Raw genomic sequence first — 21,547 nt, 5'->3', positions numbered from 1 at the left:
CTTTCCTTTTGATATGAATGCCGTTCTCACTTAAACATCCAAGTTCTTTCCCCTGGAGCGCAGATGTATAGGCAGTGCAGTGAGTGCATCTGTCAACGCTCGCACAAAGTTACACACCCAGTAACACGCGCTGCCTTGTCGAAGGCAACCATCAAGCCCTGTCAAGAGAGCAGCCAGGTGATGTGGATCAAACTAAGTATGCACTCCTAAACATGTCAGGACAGAATGGGAACCAGGGGCTAGCGGGCTTGAATTCCAAACAAGTCACACATACTGTACATACACACCCTTTGATTTGCCCTCTGAATACCTACATTTGCCCTTTGTATGTGGTAAATATCCCCCTTTGCCATATTGTGTGGGTCTATAGATTTAACATGAAACAGAGTAGAAATAGCAGTGAAATAGAAAAGGATGTGCTGGTTACCTTTCTTGACAGGGATGTCATCGATGGACTCCACCACATGAATGGTGCCCACCGCTGAGGCCTCTCCCTTGGTGTTGACAGCGTGGCACTCATACGAGCCCGCCTCTTCCTTGGTGAGCGGCGAGATCTGAAAAGCATGGTGGCGGCGGTTATCGCCTTATCTGATTTTATCAGAACACGCAAGGCAACACAAACACAGCCTCAACTCTTCCTCCCAGCCAAGCTCGGCTCATTTCGACAGAGCATGGGTGCCATTGCAAATGGAAAGAAGCGTTCTGGATTGTTTTACGGCTGTCTGACTGCTGCCCAGTGCCGGCTTCCACCTGTGTAGGTCTTTAGATACTTCTCACAGGTACAAACATATCATGGAAGATGGCCAATGAGTAGAAATTCTATGAAGAAATTGAATGAATGTGATGTTTGACAGCAGGGGAGCAGAATACTGAGAGAGAAACAGGGGGGGGATGGGTAGATAGATCTAACCACTGAACACCAATGTTGTCTGTTCATTTACTCAGACATGGAGGAAGGAGTTGCATGTGTATTAAACTCTCTGTTATGTAGAGGATCTGAACAGAACAAGTCAATGGGTAGTGTTCATGGATAACTTTGGAATGTGCCTCAAGTAATATTATTCATAAATAAAGTAATAGAATGTCAGGTATCTAATACATAACTCTTCCATCCTATGCTTAATTTCTACCTTTACTACCTCTGTGTGGGCCTTGAGGTATTTGACTGATTTGTTTCTGTGGGACGACCCACAAGTCTGTATGATAGCTTAAATCCTTTGTACTAAAAGTGTTTCAAGTCGAGGTCTGATTTCACTATTACTGAAACAGGACCCAGGTGGTAAATGAATAGATCCAGTCCATCTAAAAAACTGGAGACCCCTTACACTGCAGTGTTGTGATGCCAAAATCTTAGCAAAATGAATAGAATTTAAACTGTATTTTGTCAGATATTATTCATCCTAATCAGACAGGTTTTTTACTTGGATGATACATCGCCGATAATATAAGACATATACTAGAAAGAGTATAGAACACTATGAAAAATCTGGGAAACCAGGCCTGGTATTCATAGCTGACCTTGAAAAGGCCTTTGATAAAGTACGACTGAAATGTATATATAAATGCCTGGACAATTTTAATTTTGGAGAATCTCTTATACAATGGCTTAAAGTTATGTTTACTAACCCCAGGTGTAAAATGGTAAATAATGCTACTTCTCAAAAAGTATAAAATTGTCAAGAGGAGTAAAACAAGGTTGTCCACTATCGGCATATCTATTTATTATGGCCATCGAAATGTTAGCTATTAAAATCAGATCCAACAAAAATATCAATGGGCTCGAAATCCAGGGCTTAAAAATAAACGTGTCACTGTACGCTGACATTTCCTGTTGTCTTTTAACCCTCCTGTTTTGTTTGTTTCATGTTAATTAATTATGTTTTCCCGGTCCAAAATTACCGGCCCATTATAGCTGATTATAAATCCATAATAATACATATATTATCACCTAATGTTGTGTTAGATATTTTTATCAACTTCAGTTCTTATGGACATTACAAGTTTTGAACTTCTATTTGCTATTTATGGCCTGTAGGCCTCATTGACCTGAGCTCATACAACAAATTTTTGAGTAAAAAAAGCATAATGTATGGATTACTTTTACTATAACAAATACTCAGATTAAACATATTGTGCTATTTATCACAGACTGCTTTGTGTCAAAGTTTAAAAGGATATTTGTTTTGAAAACATTGCAAATTTTTAAATAGTGGCAGGATTTTATGTCATCAACCTGGTGTATCTCGTATCCGATAACATTTTCAGTCGACAGCCGACCTCTCCTCTCAGTTGGGGATGAAGATAAGGACAAATTCCCATTTTTTGACAGGAATGTAACAACAACCTCAAGAGGGCCCTCTTCCTCATCACTGGATTGTTCCATATCGGTTGTCTCTTGGTCTGGATCATATTCTGTGTTGTCTTCAACTTCTGACACTTCCTCCTCTAATGCATCGTCCCTGTCAGTTTCCTGGCCTCTCTCCTCCTCATGATTAAGAGCCTCACATACAGTATATCATCATGGTCATTGTGCTGCCATAGAATGAATTGTGAGCAAGGCCTCAAAAAAGCTTTATATACCAGAGCTGCGAGGAAAGTTCTATATATTATTGAAACAATGTTGCAATTGTTTGTGAGAATGCCAACAGGTGTGGTTATATTCCCCAATTATATTGGGGAAATGTTCCTGTGGGTGTTGTCATGGAAGCCAAGTAGGGGAGTGAGGTGTGTGTGTGCTCAAACACACATGCGTTTGTGGGAGAGGAAGTGTGTCCATCTGATGAATAGGCATGTGGCTTAACTCAATTTTATACACTAGTTGTAGTCTCACCCATTAATTTCTAATGACTGGTCATTTTTGACCGGGAACACCACAAGTGTACAAGAGTTAAATAAAACACCCAAAATTTTATGAAAATCATCCAAATGTATTTTCTGTGGACAGGGCCTTATGACAATCAGATTAAATGAACTACAGTCGTGGCCAAAAGTTTTGAGAATGACACAAATATTAATTTTCACCAAGTCTGCTGCCTCAGTTTGTATGATGGCAATTTGCATATACTCCAGAATGTTATGAAGAGTTATCAGATGAATTGCAAAGTCCCTCTTTGCCATGCAAATTAACTGAATCCTCAAAAACATTTCCACTGCATTTCAGCCCTGCCACAAAAGGACCAGCTGACATCATGTCAGTGATTCTCTCGTTAACACCGGTGTTACGGATACAGGTATCCTGTGTCTGTGTGTATCCTGTGTGTTTCTTTTCTCTCCTTCTCCCCTCACAGGTGAAAATCATTACTCCCCAATCAGTCAACAATCAACCCATCAATCAGAAGACACACTTCCTCCTGTTTCCTACCCTATCACAGTTCCTTTCCCTTGGTTTAAAAACCCTATCATTTGTTTGCTCTAGAGCTCAATCTCTTTGTAATACCATGTTGGTAGATAGCTGTTCTATATAGATTTCGAGAGCTCAATCTCTTTGTAATGCCATGTTGGTAGATCTCTGTTCTATATAGATTTCAAGCTCAATCTTTGTAATGCCAAGTTGGTAGAACTCTGCTCTATATAGATTTCGAGAGCTCAATCTCTTTGTAATGCCATGTTGGTAGATCTCTGTTCTATATAGATTTCAAGCTCAATCTTTGTAATGCCATGTTGGTAGATAGCTGTTCTTGGTAGATTTCAGGAGAGCTCAATCTCTTTGTAATGCCATGTTGGTAGATAGCTGTTCTAGATAGATTTCAGTAGCACAATCTCTTTGTAAATGCCATGTATGTAGATCTCTCTCTTTGGGTATTAATTAACCTCTCTTTTGTTTGAGCACCTCCATAGCACTTTGTCATCTCCTGTGAGTATTGTTTTTGCTTATGGTGTTTGCTGGTGGGAAAAGGGGAAACCAAGACAAGTCGCCCATGGGCATACACTACCCGTAGGTAAACTTTGTTAAAAACACTAGTTAGAACTGGGTGGACCACCCACTGTATTTTTGGTTAGTTAGTTAGCTGTTGTTGAAATAGGCTAGTCTAGCTTAGGGGTGTTTTTGCATATTGTTTCTTTCCTTGGGTCCAGCTCAGCCCCTTTTCCTGCTCCCCCCATTACCGTGTGTTTATAAATAAACCCTGAGTTTGACGGTATTATTTCGGTTGTCGTGGTTATTTCGTTCACTTTTACTTTGTCACTATTATAATTTACATGAGTTATGTTACGGGTCTCACTACCATCCCCCCTAGACTGTTGGGCCAAAAGGGATTCGTAACATAAGTGGAGCCTCATCCGGGATATGTCTTTACTGACACCCATGCCGCTCATGTAGATTGTTGTAGTGGTATAGTTCAGTGTTGAGCGTCATAGCTGAAGTAGCATTAGTGTTTGCTATTTTCGTTGGTTCTTGTGAAGTAGTGTAAGATGGCTACTTTTGATTTGAAGTCCTTTTTGGATAATCCTTCGTGGGAGGTTTTTGATAAATATCGTAGAGTTGATTTAATGACCTTGGCTGACCATTACTCAATATCGATTCCGCAGAGTGTAGTTAAGGCGGAGGTTAAACAGCTAGTATTAAATGTATTGTTGGAAGAGCAGGTGCTTGTGTTACCGCTGCCTGAGCATACTACCACTGTAGGGGATGTTGCTGCTCCTGTAAGCCCATTGGTGTCTGATAATGAGGGCGAGGCTAAAACACCAGCCACATTGTCCCATTTTGATCCACTCTCCCCACTGTCAAACGGTGATGCCAGGAGGGATGTCCGTTTAGCACAGTTCCAACTAGAGGTGGAAGAGAGAGCCCAAATTAGGCGAGAGACTCTCCAGTTGGAGATGTGTAAAATTGAGGCAGAAAAAGAACGAGAACAGCGGCATTTAGATTTGGAGATGGGTAAAATTGAGGCAGAAAAAGAACAGCGGCATTTAGATTTGGAGATGGGTAAAATTGAGGCAGAAAAAGAACAGCGGCATTTAGATTTGGAGATGTGTAAAATTGAGGCAGAAAAAGAATGAGAACGAGAACAGAGGCAGATGACGTTTAAAATGCGCCAGATGGAACTGGAGGCAGAGACAGCGAGGCTAGCCTTCGTTCCTACTGTGCCTGTTAGTGAGTCGTCCTCACCTGCTGTGTCCTCAAACACGTTTGACATTAGTAGGCAGATTGCCTTAGTACCTTTGTTCAGAGAGTCGGAGGTTGACTCCTATTTTTGTGTATTTGAGCGTATAGCCGTAGCATTGAAGTGGCCTGAAGAGGTATGGTGCCTATTACTTCAGTGTAAATTAACTGGTAAAGCCCAAGAGGTTTTGTCAGCGCTACCTCTGGAGGACAGTTTGAATTATGAAGTGGTCAAAGCTACTGTTCTTCGTGCCTATGAGCTTGTGCCTGAGGCATACCGACAGAGATTTAGGTCTCATAGAAAGTCTTCTAGTAAGACTTATGTGGAATTTGCTAGAGATAAGGGAAATCTGTTTGATAAATGGCATGCTGCTAGTAAGGTAACTGATTTCAACTCTCTCCGGGAGTTAATCTTGTTGGAAGAGTTTAAAAATTGCCTACCCGAACGCATTGTAGTTTACCTAAACGAACAGAAAGTATCCTCCCTGGCAGAAGCGTCTGTGTTGGCAGACGAGTTTGTGTTGACGCACAAGAGTGTGTTTTCGGCTCAAACTGAGAGTAGAACCACTGAGTTTCCTACCTTTAGCCCTAGTCGGCCAGCAGTAGTATATAAAGCACGCCAGAAGAATGAGCGTTCCTGTTTCTATTGTCATAAAGTGGGACATATGATTAATGATTGCTTCCTGCTTAAACGCAAACAAGGGATGCCTCTTCGTGCCAAGCCGCCAACAGGTGTTGCTCTAATTCGTACGGTTGTGAGGTCTGCAACAAAACAGGTGCCTCAGAGTAACTGTAGCTTGAAAGACCCAGTCCCCGACCGTAGTTATGAACCATTCATTTCCGATGGGTTTGTGTCCCTAACGAATGACGAAGCGTCTCAGCGTCCGGTTAAAATCCTTAGAGATACTGGTGCGGCGCAGTCGTTTATATTGTCTGATGTGTTGCCCTTATCTGACGATACATACTGTGGTTCCAGTGTGTTAGTGCAGGGTATTGAAATGGGTTTTGTCCCAGTGCCATTGCACTTTGTGAAAGTACACTCTGAGTTAATCAGTGGAATATTCAGAGTGGGGGTACGTCCTAAGTTGCCAGTGAAAGGTGTGACCTTTATAATGGGTAACGATATTGCCGGAGGAAAGGTAGTACCCGTATTGGAAGTATTGGATAAAAGTGACCACTCTCTTTCGAATGAGTTGGCACAGAGTTATCCACATGTGTTCCCCGCTTGTGCTGTCACTCGTGCTCAGGCACTACAAGAGGGTGACGTGATAGATTTGTCGAACACTGTTCTGTTCAAAGAGGATGATCAAGAGGATGGATTGTGTGATACCTCTGAGAAGCTGATCACCTCTGACAAACAGCCCAGGAAAGAATCAAAGTACGTTGAAGTTATTGCTGATGCAATACAATTACCAGTCACTCGTGAGCAGCTGATTGCTAACCAAAAGGTTGACAACAAGCTTGCTAAATGTTTTACTAGTGTTGTCTCATTGGAAGATGTGAAGAAGAAGAACGTGGCTTACTTCATTGATGGTAATCTCCTCATGCGTAAATGGAAATCCCATGTTGACGCGGGTGGAGATTGGAATGCTGTTTACCAAATAGTGATTCCTACAGCCTTTCGACAAAATGTGTTATCCCTTGCTCATGATCACCAGTGGTCTGGTCATTTAGGAATTACAAAGACGTATGATCGGATCCTTCGACATTTCTTTTGGCCGGGTTTAAAACAAGATGTGGCTCAGTTCTGTCGGACATGCCACACATGTCAGATAACAGGAAAACCAAATCAGGTTATTCCTCCCGCTCCTCTTTGTCCCATACTTGTCATAGGTGAACCATTTGAGCATGTGGTGGTTGATTGTGTCGGACCGTTACCGAAGACAAAATCGGGTAACCAGTTTTTGTTAACGATAATGTGTATGGCTACAAGATACCCCGAGGCTATTCCTCTGAGAAGGATTACAGCTCCGATAGTGAGTAAAGCCTTAATAAAATTCTTCACGACATTCGGGTTACCCAAGGTGGTACAAAGCGATCAAGGTACCAATTTCCTATCCAAGCTCTTCAAGCAGGTCTTGAAATCCTTATCAATTTCGCATCGTGTGTCAAGCGCCTATCACCCAGAGTCTCAGGGTGCGCTTGAAAGATGGCATCAGACACTGAAGTCTATGCTACGTAAATATTGTTTGGAATCTGAGAAAGATTGGGATGAGGGAGTTCCTCTAGTTTTGTTTGCTGCTCGTGAAACTGTGCAGGAGTCCCTAGGTTTCAGCCCGGCTGAACTAGTGTTTGGTCACACAGTGAGAGGACCAATGAAAGTCCTTAAAGAACAGTTCTTGTCCCAAGAGTTGTGTACCAGAGATGAGAATGTGTTGGACTATGTTAGTCGCTTTCGTGAGCGCCTACACCAAGCTTGTGCTCTTGCAAAGGAAGCTCTGTCTTCCTCACAGAGGAGCATGAAAAGACACTATGATAAAGAGGCTGTTTCTCGTCCACTACAGCCAGGTGACCAAGTACTGGTGTTATTACCTGTTCCAGGATCTTCACTGTCAGCTCGTTTCTCTGGTCCTTATTTAATTGAAAAGAAAATAAGTGAAACTGACTATGTGCTTCAAACTCCTGATAGAAAACGCCAATCTCGTGTGTGTCACATTAACATGTTGAAAGCATACCACACCCGACCCATCACACAGTTAGATAGTTCAAAAACAGAGGAAGGTACTGCTGTCTCCTCTGCTACTACTGCGATGATAGTGGACTGTCATATTGATGATGTTGATGGCTTGGAGTTGCGCAATACTCAGCAGCAGTGTGTTAGATTGCCCAACTCAGAAATGCTGCTGTCTATCCAGTCAGGTCTGGTTCATTTAACGGATGGACAGGCTAATGATATTGTGAGGCTACTACACAGTTTTCCATGTCTCTTTAATGACGTTCCTACTCGCACAAATGTGTTGGAACATGACATTAATGTTGGAAATGCTACACCTATCAAGCAACACCCATATCGTATCAACGCTTCCAAGAGGAAGATAATGAGGGATGAGGTGAGATATTTGTTGGAGAATGACCTGGCTAAGCCAAGTTCAAGCCCTTGGAGTTCTCCTTGCATTCTGGTTCCTAAACCTGATGGTACGTCCAGGTTATGTACGGATTATCGAAAGGTAAATTCTGTCACAATGCCAGATTCGTTCCCGTTACCCAGACTGGACGACTGTATCGACACTATTGGTGCTGCTAAGTATGTAACCAAGTTGGACCTCTTAAAAGGTTACTGGCAGGTTCCGTTAACTTCACGTGCTTCTGAGATTTCTGCCTTTGTGACCCCAGATAACTTCCTACAGTACTCAGTCATGGCTTTTGGGATGCGAAATGCACCAGCCACTTTCCAACGACTGGTTAACTCCGTATTAGCTGGCGTTCCTAATTGTAGTGCATACCTTGATGACCTAGTGATTTATTCGTCTGAGTGGTCAGATCATGTTGACTCGCTAAGGGTAGTATGTGAACGGTTGGCAGCTGCTTCTCTAACCCTGAACTTGGCAAAGTGCGAGTTTGGGAAGGCTACTGTTACCTATCTCGGTAAAGAGGTTGGCCATGGACAGGTGCGCCCTGTTGATGCCAAGGTCTTGGCTATAACTGCATTCCCTGCACCTACCACTAGACGAGAGCTACGCCGCTTTTTAGGGATGGTTGGCTACTACCGTAGCTTCTGTAAAAATTTCTCTGCGGTAGTTGCTCCATTGACTGATTTGCTCAGTCCGGCAAGACCATTTGTGTTGTCCCCTGATTGTAAGAGAGCTTTTGAATCAGCAAAAGCACTCTTATGTAGTACCCCTGTACTTGCTGCTCCGGATTTTGAACAACCGTTCAAGCTAGAGGTAGATGCTAGTGCCAGAGGTGCTGGTGCTGTTCTACTGCAGCAGGACAAGAGTGGAGTAGATCATCCCGTTTGTTATTTTTCATGTAAATTTAATAAATGTCAAACAAACTATGCGACAATAGAACAAGAAGCTCTTGCTTTGTTGTTGGCTCTGCAATACTTCGAAGTATACATTGGTTCCAGTGCCCTACCAGTGATTGTGTATACTGACCATAACCCCTTAGTTTTTTTCCACCGAATGTACAACCAGAACCAGCGCCTTATGCGTTGGGCGCTGATTGTACAAAATTATAATTTGGAGATCCGCCACAAAAAGGGTTCAGATAATGTGTTGGCAGATGCTTTGTCTCGTGTGTAAAAATGATTTTTGTATGTTTTGGCAAGGTTGACGTTGTTGTTGTTGTAAGTATTAATTTTGTTGGGAGTATTAATTGTAATACTGTGGTCGCAATCCCTAGGGTTGCTCTTTTAAGGGTGGGAGTGTTACGGATACAGGTATCCTGTGTCTGTGTGTATCCTGTGTGTTTCTTTTCTCTCCTTCTCCCCTCACAGGTGAAAATCATTACTCCCCAATCAGTCAACAATCAACCCATCAATCAGAAGACACACCTCCTCCTGTTTCCTACCCTATCACAGTTCCTTTCCCTTGGTTTAAAAACCCTATCATTTGTTTGCTCTAGAGCTCAATCTCTTTGTAATACCATGTTGGTAGATAGCTGTTCTATATAGATTTCGAGAGCTCAATCTCTTTGTAATGCCATGTTGGTAGATCTCTGTTCTATATAGATTTCAAGCTCAATCTTTGTAATGCCAAGTTGGTAGAACTCTGCTCTATATAGATTTTGAGAGCTCAATCTCTTTGTAATGCCATGTTGGTAGATCTCTGTTCTATATAGATTTCAAGCTCAATCTTTGTAATGCCATGTTGGTAGATAGCTGTTCTTGGTAGATTTCAGGAGAGCTCAATCTCTTTGTAATGCCATGTTGGTAGATAGCTGTTCTAGATAGATTTCAGTAGCACAATCTCTTTGTAAATGCCATGTATGTAGATCTCTCTCTTTGGGTATTAATTAACCTCTCTTTTGTTTGAGCACCTCCATAGCACTTTGTCATCTCCTGTGAGTATTGTTTTTGCTTATGGTGTTTGCTGGTGGGAAAAGGGGAAACCAAGACAAGTCGCCCATGGGCATACACTACCCGTAGGTAAACTTTGTTAAAAACACTAGTTAGAACTGGGTGGACCACCCACTGTATTTTTGGTTAGTTAGTTAGCTGTTGTTGAAATAGGCTAGTCTAGCTTAGGGGTGTTTTTGCATATTGTTTCTTTCCTTGGGTCCAGCTCAGCCCCTTTTCCTGCTCCCCCCATTACCGTGTGTTTATAAATAAACCCTGAGTTTGACGGTATTATTTCGGTTGTCGTGGTTATTTCGTTCACTTTTACTTTGTCACTATTATAATTTACATGAGTTATGTTACGGGTCTCACTACCATCCCCCCTAGACTGTTGGGCCAAAAGGGATTCGTAACATAAGTGGAGCCTCATCCGGGATATGTCTTTACTGACACCCATGCCGCTCATGTAGATTGTTGTAGTGGTATAGTTCAGTGTTGAGCGTCATAGCTGAAGTAGCATTAGTGTTTGCTATTTTCGTTGGTTCTTGTGAAGTAGTGTAAGATGGCTACTTTTGATTTGAAGTCCTTTTTGGATAATCCTTCGTGGGAGGTTTTTGATAAATATCGTAGAGTTGATTTAATGACCTTGGCTGACCATTACTCAATATCGATTCCGCAGAGTGTAGTTAAGGCGGAGGTTAAACAGCTAGTATTAAATGTATTGTTGGAAGAGCAGGTGCTTGTGTTACCGCTGCCTGAGCATACTACCACTGTAGGGGATGTTGCTGCTCCTGTAAGCCCATTGGTGTCTGATAATGAGGGCGAGGCTAAAACACCAGCCACATTGTCCCATTTTGATCCACTCTCCCCACTGTCAAACGGTGATGCCAGGAGGGATGTCCGTTTAGCACAGTTCCAACTAGAGGTGGAAGAGAGAGCCCAAATTAGGCGAGAGACTCTCCAGTTGGAGATGTGTAAAATTGAGGCAGAAAAAGAACGAGAACAGCGGCATTTAGATTTGGAGATGGGTAAAATTGAGGCAGAAAAAGAACAGCGGCATTTAGATTTGGAGATGGGTAAAATTGAGGCAGAAAAAGAACAGCGGCATTTAGATTTGGAGATGTGTAAAATTGAGGCAGAAAAAGAATGAGAACGAGAACAGAGGCAGATGACGTTTAAAATGCGCCAGATGGAACTGGAGGCAGAGACAGCGAGGCTAGCCTTCGTTCCTACTGTGCCTGTTAGTGAGTCGTCCTCACCTGCTGTGTCCTCAAACACGTTTGACATTAGTAGGCAGATTGCCTTAGTACCTTTGTTCAGAGAGTCGGAGGTTGACTCCTATTTTTGTGTATTTGAGCGTATAGCCGTAGCATTGAAGTGGCCTGAAGAGGTATGGTGCCTATTACTTCAGTGTAAATTAACTGGTAAAGCCCAAGAGGTTTTGTCAGCGCTACCTCTGGAGGACAGTTTGAATTATGAAGTGGTCAAAGCTACTGTTCTTCGTGCCTATGAGCTTGTGCCTGAGGCATACCGACAGAGATTTAGGTCTCATAGAAAGTCTTCTAGTAAGACTTATGTGGAATTTGCTAGAGATAAGGGAAATCTGTTTGATAAATGGCATGCTGCTAGTAAGGTAACTGATTTCAACTCTCTCCGGGAGTTAATCTTGTTGGAAGAGTTTAAAAATTGCCTACCCGAACGCATTGTAGTTTACCTAAACGAACAGAAAGTATCCTCCCTGGCAGAAGCGTCTGTGTTGGCAGACGAGTTTGTGTTGACGCACAAGAGTGTGTTTTCGGCTCAAACTGAGAGTAGAACCACTGAGTTTCCTACCTTTAGCCCTAGTCGGCCAGCAGTAGTATATAAAGCACGCCAGAAGAATGAGCGTTCCTGTTTCTATTGTCATAAAGTGGGACATATGATTAATGATTGCTTCCTGCTTAAACGCAAACAAGGGATGCCTCTTCGTGCCAAGCCGCCAACAGGTGTTGCTCTAATTCGTACGGTTGTGAGGTCTGCAACAAAACAGGTGCCTCAGAGTAACTGTAGCTTGAAAGACCCAGTCCCCGACCGTAGTTATGAACCATTCATTTCCGATGGGTTTGTGTCCCTAACGAATGACGAAGTGTCTCAGCGTCCGGTTAAAATCCTTAGAGATACTGGTGCGGCGCAGTCGTTTATATTGTCTGATGTGTTGCCCTTATCTGACGATACATACTGTGGTTCCAGTGTGTTAGTGCAGGGTATTGAAATGGGTTTTGTCCCAGTGCCATTGCACTTTGTGAAAGTACACTCTGAGTTAATCAGTGGAATATTCAGAGTGGGGGTACGTCCTAAGTTGCCAGTGAAAGGTGTGACCTTTATAATGGGTAACGATATTGCCGGAGGAAAGGTAGTACCCGTATTGGAAGTATTGGATAAAAGTGACCACTCTCTTTCGAATGAGTTGGCACAGAGTTATCCACATGTGTTCCCCGCTTGTGCTGTCACTCGTGCTCAGGCACTACAAGAGGGTGACGTGATAGATTTGTCGAACACTGTTCTGTTCAAAGAGGATGATCAAGAGGATGGATTGTGTGATACCTCTGAGAAGCTGATCACCTCTGACAAACAGCCCAGGAAAGAATCAAAGTACGTTGAAGTTATTGCTGATGCAATACAATTACCAGTCACTCGTGAGCAGCTGATTGCTAACCAAAAGGTTGACAACAAGCTTGCTAAATGTTTTACTAGTGTTGTCTCATTGGAAGATGTGAAGAAGAAGAACGTGGCTTACTTCATTGATGGTAATCTCCTCATGCGTAAATGGAAATCCCATGTTGACGCGGGTGGAGATTGGAATGCTGTTTACCAAATAGTGATTCCTACAGCCTTTCGACAAAATGTGTTATCCCTTGCTCATGATCACCAGTGGTCTGGTCATTTAGGAATTACAAAGACGTATGATCGGATCCTTCGACATTTCTTTTGGCCGGGTTTAAAACAAGATGTGGCTCAGTTCTGTCGGACATGCCACACATGTCAGATAACAGGAAAACCAAATCAGGTTATTCCTCCCGCTCCTCTTTGTCCCATACTTGTCATAGGTGAACCATTTGAGCATGTGGTGGTTGATTGTGTCGGACCGCTACCGAAGACAAAATCGGGTAACCAGTTTTTGTTAACGATAATGTGTATGGCTACAAGATACCCCGAGGCTATTCCTCTGAGAAGGATTACAGCTCCGATAGTGAGTAAAGCCTTAATAAAATTCTTCACGACATTCGGGTTACCCAAGGTGGTACAAAGCGATCAAGGTACCAATTTCCTATCCAAGCTCTTCAAGCAGGTGTTGAAATCCTTATCAATTTCGCATCGTGTGTCAAGCGCCTATCACCCAGAGTCTCAGGGTGCGCTTGAAAGATGGCATCAGACACTGAAGTCTATGCTACGTAAATATTGTTTGGAATCTGAGAAAGATTGGGATGAGGGAGTTCCTCTAGTTTTGTTTGCTGCTCGTGAAACTGTGCAGGAGTCCCTAGGTTTCAGCCCGGCTGAACTAGTGTTTGGTCACACAGTGAGAGGACCAATGAAAGTCCTTAAAGAACAGTTCTTGTCCCAAGAGTTGTGTACCAGAGATGAGAATGTGTTGGACTATGTTAGTCGCTTTCGTGAGCGCCTACACCAAGCTTGTGCTCTTGCAAAGGAAGCTCTGTCTTCCTCACAGAGGAGCATGAAAAGACACTATGATAAAGAGGCTGTTTCTCGTCCACTACAGCCAGGTGACCAAGTACTGGTGTTATTACCTGTTCCAGGATCTTCACTGTCAGCTCGTTTCTCTGGTCCTTATTTAATTGAAAAGAAAATAAGTGAAACTGACTATGTGCTTCAAACTCCTGATAGAAAACGCCAATCTCGTGTGTGTCACATTAACATGTTGAAAGCATACCACACCCGACCCATCACACAGTTAGATAGTTCAAAAACAGAGGAAGGTACTGCTGTCTCCTCTGCTACTACTGCGATGATAGTGGACTGTCATATTGATGATGTTGATGGCTTGGAGTTGCGCAATACTCAGCAGCAGTGTGTTAGATTGCCCAACTCAGAAATGCTGCTGTCTATCCAGTCAGGTCTGGTTCATTTAACGGATGGACAGGCTAATGATATTGTGAGGCTACTACACAGTTTTCCATGTCTCTTTAATGACGTTCCTACTCGCACAAATGTGTTGTAACATGACATTAATGTTGGAAATGCTACACCTATCAAGCAACACCCATATCGTATCAACGCTTCCAAGAGGAAGATAATGAGGGATGAGGTGAGATATTTGTTGGAGAATGACCTGGCTAAGCCAAGTTCAAGCCCTTGGAGTTCTCCTTGCATTCTGGTTCCTAAACCTGATGGTACGTCCAGGTTATGTACGGATTATCGAAAGGTAAATTCTGTCACAATGCCAGATTCGTTCCCGTTACCCAGACTGGACGACTGTATCGACACTATTGGTGCTGCTAAGTATGTAACCAAGTTGGACCTCTTAAAAGGTTACTGGCAGGTTCCGTTAACTTCACGTGCTTCTGAGATTTCTGCCTTTGTGACCCCAGATAACTTCCTACAGTACTCAGTCATGGCTTTTGGGATGCGAAATGCACCAGCCACTTTCCAACGACTGGTTAACTCCGTATTAGCTGGCGTTCCTAATTGTAGTGCATACCTTGATGACCTAGTGATTTATTCGTCTGAGTGGTCAGATCATGTTGACTCGCTAAGGGTAGTATGTGAACGGTTGGCAGCTGCTTCTCTAACCCTGAACTTGGCAAAGTGCGAGTTTGGGAAGGCTACTGTTACCTATCTCGGTAAAGAGGTTGGCCATGGACAGGTGCGCCCTGTTGATGCCAAGGTCTTGGCTATAACTGCATTCCCTGCACCTACCACTAGACGAGAGCTACGCCGCTTTTTAGGGATGGTTGGCTACTACCGTAGCTTCTGTAAAAATTTCTCTGCGGTAGTTGCTCCATTGACTGATTTGCTCAGTCCGGCAAGACCATTTGTGTTGTCCCCTGATTGTAAGAGAGCTTTTGAATCAGCGAAAGCACTCTTATGTAGTACCCCTGTACTTGCTGCTCCGGATTTTGAACAACCGTTCAAGCTAGAGGTAGATGCTAGTGCCAGAGGTGCTGGTGCTGTTCTACTGCAGCAGGACAAGAGTGGAGTAGATCATCCCGTTTGTTATTTTTCACGTAAATTTAATAAATGTCAAACAAACTATGCGACAATAGAACAAGAAGCTCTTGCTTTGTTGTTGGCTCTGCAATACTTCGAAGTATACATTGGTTCCAGTGCCCTACCAGTGATTGTGTATACTGACCATAACCCCTTAGTTTTTTTCCACCGAATGTACAACCAGAACCAGCGCCTTATGCGTTGGGCGCTGATTGTACAAAATTATAATTTGGAGATCCGCCACAAAAAGGGTTCAGATAATGTGTTGGCAGATGCTTTGTCTCGTGTGTAAAAATGATTTTTGTATGTTTTGGCAAGGTTGACGTTGTTGTTGTTGTAAGTATTAATTTTGTTGGGAGTATTAATTGTAATACTGTGGTCGCAATCCCTAGGGTTGCTCTTTTAAGGGTGGGAGTGTTACGGATACAGGTATCCTGTGTCTGTGTGTATCCTGTGTGTTTCTTTTCTCTCCTTCTCCCCTCACAGGTGAAAATCATTACTCCCCAATCAGTCAACAATCAACCCATCAATCAGAAGACACACCTCCTCCTGTTTCCTACCCTATCACAGTTCCTTTCCCTTGGTTTAAAAACCCTATCATTTGTTTGCTCTAGAGCTCAATCTCTTTGTAATACCATGTTGGTAGATAGCTGTTCTATATAGATTTCGAGAGCTCAATCTCTTTGTAATGCCATGTTGGTAGATCTCTGTTCTATATAGATTTCAAGCTCAATCTTTGTAATGCCAAGTTGGTAGAACTCTGCTCTATATAGATTTCGAGAGCTCAATCTCTTTGTAATGCCATGTTGGTAGATCTCTGTTCTATATAGATTTCAAGCTCAATCTTTGTAATGCCATGTTGGTAGATAGCTGTTCTTGGTAGATTTCAGGAGAGCTCAATCTCTTTGTAATGCCATGTTGGTAGATAGCTGTTCTAGATAGATTTCAGTAGCACAATCTCTTTGTAAATGCCATGTATGTAGATCTCTCTCTTTGGGTATTAATTAACCTCTCTTTTGTTTGAGCACCTCCATAGCACTTTGTCATCTCCTGTGAGTATTGTTTTTGCTTATGGTGTTTGCTGGTGGGAAAAGGGGAAACCAAGACAAGTCGCCCATGGGCATACACTACCCGTAGGTAAACTTTGTTAAAAACACTAGTTAGAACTGGGTGGACCACCCACTGTATTTTTGGTTAGTTAGTTAGCTGTTGTTGAAATAGGCTAGTCTAGCTTAGGGGTGTTTTTGCATATTGTTTCTTTCCTTGGGTCCAGCTCAGCCCCTTTTCCTGCTCCCCCCATTACCGTGTGTTTATAAATAAACCCTGAGTTTGACGGTATTATTTCGGTTGTCGTGGTTATTTCGTTCACTTTTACTTTGTCACTATTATAATTTACATGAGTTATGTTACGGGTCTCACTACCATCCCCCCTAGACTGTTGGGCCAAAAGGGATTCGTAACACCGGTGTTAGTGTTGACGAGGGCAAGGCTGGAGTGATCTCTCAAACTGATTGAGTTTGAATAACAGACTGGAAGCTTCAAAAGGAGGGTGGTGCTTGGAATCATTGTTCTTCCTCTGTCAACCATGGTTACCTGCAAGGAAACAAGTGCTGTCATCTTTGCTTTGCACAAAAAAAGGGCTTCACAGGCAAGGATATTGCTGCCATTTATCGGATCATCAAGAACTTCAAGGAGAGCAGTTCAATTGTTGTGAAGAAGGCTTCAGGGCGCCCAAGAAAGTCCAGCAAGCGCCAGGACCGTCTCCTAGAGTGCATCTGCACGCACAGTGAGGCAAAGACTTTTGGACGATGGCCTGGTGTCAAAAAGGGCAGCAAAGAAGCCACTTCTCTCCAGGAAAAACATCAGGTACAGGGATTGGACTGCTGAGAACTGGGGTAAAGTCCTTTTCTCTGATGAATCCCCTTTCCGATTGTTTGGGGCATCCGGAAAAAAGCTTGTCTGGAGAAGACAAGGTGAGCGCTACCATCAGTCCTGTGTCATGCCAACAGTAAAGCATCCTGAGACCATTCATGTGTGGGGTTGCTTCTCAGCCAAGGTAGTGGGCTCACTCACAATTTTGCCTAAGAACACAGCCATGAATAAAGAATGGTACCAACACATCCTCCGAGAGCAACTTCTCCCAACCATCCAGGAACAGTTAGAACAGTCTATTTCTGGAAAGATCACCTTGATTAAAACTTCTTAGGGCTGCAATCCCATTAATGGGATTGATATGACAACGGCCAGTGAAAGTGCAAAACGCCAAATTCAAACAACAGAAATCTCATAATTACAATTCCTCAAACATACACATATCTTATACCATTTTAAAGGTAATCTTGTTGTTAACCCCACCAAAGTGTCCGATTTCAAATTGGTTTTAAAGCGAAAGCATCACAAACGATTATGTTAGGTCACCGCCAAGTCACAGAAAAATTCAGCCATTTTTCCAGCCAAAGACAGAAGTCCCAAAAAGCACAATTAGATATAAAATGAATCACTAACCTTTGATGATCTTCATCAGATGACACTCATATGACTTCATGTTACAAAATACATGTATGTTTTGTTCGATAATGTGCATATTTATTAGAGGTCGACCGATTATGATTTTTCAATGCCGATACCGATTATTGGAGGACAAAAAAAGCAGACACCGATTAACCGGACGATTTTTAAAATGTATTTGTAATAATGACAATTACAACAATACTGAATGAACACTTTTAACTTAATATAATACATCAAAATCAATTTAGCCTCAAATAAATAATGAAACATGTTCAATTTGGTTTAAATAATGCAAAAACAAAGTGTTGGAGAAGAAAGGAAAAGTGCAATATGTGCCATGTAAGAAAGCTATGAGAACATGAGAACATATGAAAGCTGGTGGTTCCTTTTAACACGAGTCTTCAATATTCCCAGGTAAGAAGTTTTAGGTTGTAGTTATTGTAGGAATTATAGGACTATTTCTCTCTATACCATTTGTATTTCATATACCTTTGACTATTGGATGTTATGGCACTTTAGTATTGCCAGTGTAACAGTATAGCTTCCGTACCTCTCCTCGCTCCTACCTGGGCTCGAACCAGGAACACAATGACAACAGCCACACTCGAAGCAGCGTTACCCATGCAGAGCAAGGGGAACAACTACTCCAAGTCTCAGAGCGAGTGACGTTTGAAACGCTATTAGCGCGCACCCTGCTAACTAGCTAGCCATTTCACATCACATCGTTCCACCAGCCTAATCTCGGGAGTTGATAGGCTTGAAGTCATAAACAGCAGAGCTGCTGGCAAAACGCACGTAAGTGCTGTTTGAATGAATGCTTATGAGCCTGCTGGTGCCTACCATCGCTCAGTCAGACTGCTCTATCAAATCATAGACTTAATTATAATATAATAACACACAGAAATACGAGCCTTAGGTCATTAATATGGTCAAATCCGGAAACTATCATCTCGAAAACAAGACGTTTATTCTTTCAGTGAAATACGGAACCGTTCCGTATTTTATCTGACGGGTGGCATCCATCAGTCGAAATATTCCTGTTACATTGCACAACCTTCAATGTTATGTCATAATTACGTACACTTCTGGCAAATTAGTTTGCAATGAGCCAGGCGGCCCAAACTGTTGCATTTACCCTGACTCTGCGTGCAATGAACGCAAGAGAAGTGACACAATTTCACCTGATTCATATTGCCTGCTAACCTGGATTTCTTTTAGCTAAATATGCAGGTTTAAAAATATATACTTCTGTGTATTGATTTTAAGAAAGGCATTGGTGTTTATGGTTAGGTACACGTTGGAGCAACGACAGTCCTTTTTCGCGAATGCGCACTGCGTCAATTATATGCAATGCAGGACACACTAGATAAACTAGTAATATCATCAACCATGTGTAGTTATAACTAGTGATTATGATTAAGTTTAATGCTAGCTAGCAACTTACCTTGGCTTCTTACTGCATTCGCGTAACAGGCGGGCTGCTCGTGACGCGGGTGGTTAGAGCGTTGGACTAGTTAACTGTAAGGTTGCAAGATTGAATCCCTGAGCTGACAAGGTAAAAATCTGTCATCCTGCCCCTGAACAAGGCAGTTAACCCACTGTTCCTAGGCCGTCATTGAAAATAAGAATGTGTTCTTAACTGACTTGCCTAATTAAATAAAGATTAAATAAAGGTGTAAAAAATAAAAAATCTGCAAAATCGGCGTCCAAAATTACAGATTTACGATTGTTTATGAAAACTTGAAATCGGCCCTAATTAATCGGCCAGTCCGATTAATCGGTCGACCTCTAATATTTATATAAAAAAATCTCAGTATACATTGGCGCGTTATGTTCACTAGTTCCAAAAACATCCAGTGACATTGAAGAGAGCCACATCAGTTTACAGAAATACTCATTATAAATGTTGATGAAAATACAAGGAAATATAGATAAACTTCTCCTTAATGCAACCGCTGTGTCAGATTTCAAAAAAGCTTTACAGAAAAAGCAAACCATGCAATAATCTGAGAACGGTGCTCAGAAAACAAATAGATATATCCGCCATGTTGGAGTCAAAAGAAATCAGAAATAACATAATAAATATTCACTTACCTTTGATGATCTTCATCAGAATGCACTCCCAGGAATACCAGTTCCACATTAAATTTGTATTTGTTCGATAATGTCCATCATTTATGTCCAAATAGCTACTTTTGTTAGCGTGTTTGGTAAACAAATCCAAAGTCACGAAGCGCGTTCACCAGTTGCAGACGAAATTTCAAAAAGTTCCTTTACTGCCCGTAGAAACATGTCAAACGATGCCTGGAATCAATCTTTAGGATGTTTTTAACATAAAACTTCAATAATATTCCAACCGGAGAATTCCTTTGTCTTCAGAAAAGCAAAGGAGCGCGAGCTACCTCTCATGTGAAATGCGCGTGACCAGCGCGTGACTGCTGGCAGACCTCTGACTCAATCGGCCCCACTTCACAGTAGAATCCTCAAACAAGTTTCTAAAGACGGAAGTGCAACATAACCAATATTCCACTGTGTATTCAATAGGGGCTGAGTTGAAAATCGACCAACCTCAGATTTCCCAGTTCCTGTTTGGATTTCTTCTCAGGTGTTTGCCTGCCATATGAGTTCTGTCATACTCACAGACATCATTCAAACAGTTTTAGAAACTTCAGAGTGTTTTCTATCCTAAACTAATAATAATATGCATATATTAACAACTGGGACTGAGGAGCAGGCAGTTTACTCTGGGCACCTTTTCATCCAAGCTACTCAATACTGCCCCTGCAGCCATAAGAAGTTAATTATTTAGTGATATCCCAGTTTACCTATATGCTTATGGCCCTGCCTACACCCAAAGACTTGTTTTTTTATTTTATTATATGAGCAATAAATATTTCCCTTTATTTGGAACCGCAAGCCAGACAAAATTAAATAGGAAAATGAAATAATCTCCAAAATATCACTATTTTTTAAAACAAACAATAGACAGCTGGTTGCAATTTCAGTTTAATCCACCAGGAAAGTCAGAACAAATATTATGGTTAAACTAAAATATATATTTTTTTAACACAACGATCTTTGTAAATTATATCATAAATATGACTGGTTGAGTTATGTCACACATGCAGTTAACAAAAAGAGCAGACATTTCCTTTTTATCTAAAATTACAACCAACTGATTGCAGCATTACCATAAAAATGGAGGAGGCAAGGGTAAAGGGGAGAAGGTAAGGAACTTGTCTGTTGGCCCTTTCTTTTAACATTTGCAATGTTAAAGCTGATCTACCCCCTAAAAAATAAAATACAAACATTACAAAAAGTAGTGTGTATCTGTGTGTTAATGTGTGTGTGGGGGGGCTGGTTGGACTCACCAAGACCCAGCCGGTGACCTCATGTTTCTCAGGTCCTCCACGGGTCTGAATGGCCAGGTTGTCTCTGTCTCCTGGAAGCAGCTCCATTCTCTGTTTTCCGCTGGTGACCTGGGAAAACAACCATTAACTTAATAACTAACTAATCGAATCAACCCATTAAAAGCATGCTGTGTGTGTGTGCAGCTGTGAGACTGAAAACATCCAACGCTTCAGCACAAGAGACAACTGGCTAAATCAAATGTTATTTCATGTAATCGACGATCACATTCTCTTTATATGACCTAAGCTCAGACACCGACATCTACAGCTATAAAAACACATGATATAAGCAAAGAAAATAAAAGCTCATCTGGGAAATCA

At 42.0% G+C, this 21,547-nt stretch overlaps 1 protein-coding gene across 1 annotated transcript in view; it reads right to left on the bottom strand.

The window, feature by feature from the left end:
- The window catches only part of LOC139390982 (insulin-like growth factor binding protein 7), a 30,047-nt gene that overhangs the window by 2,376 nt on the left and 6,124 nt on the right, over positions 1 to 21,547 (bottom strand). The window contains exons 3-4 of the mRNA XM_071138423.1: positions 21,188 to 21,295; positions 428 to 554 (exon numbers count right to left, since the gene is read on the bottom strand). Of these exons, the coding sequence (XP_070994524.1) occupies positions 428 to 554; positions 21,188 to 21,295 (235 nt within the window). The remainder of the gene's footprint in view (positions 1 to 427; positions 555 to 21,187; positions 21,296 to 21,547) is intronic.

This window comes from Oncorhynchus clarkii, chromosome 31 (genome assembly GCF_045791955.1).
Source record: "Oncorhynchus clarkii lewisi isolate Uvic-CL-2024 chromosome 31, UVic_Ocla_1.0, whole genome shotgun sequence".
Lineage (NCBI taxonomy): Eukaryota > Metazoa > Chordata > Actinopteri > Salmoniformes > Salmonidae > Oncorhynchus > Oncorhynchus clarkii.
The sequence above is the reverse complement of the archived record's forward strand: the minus strand, read 5'-3'. Positions and strand labels throughout refer to the sequence as shown.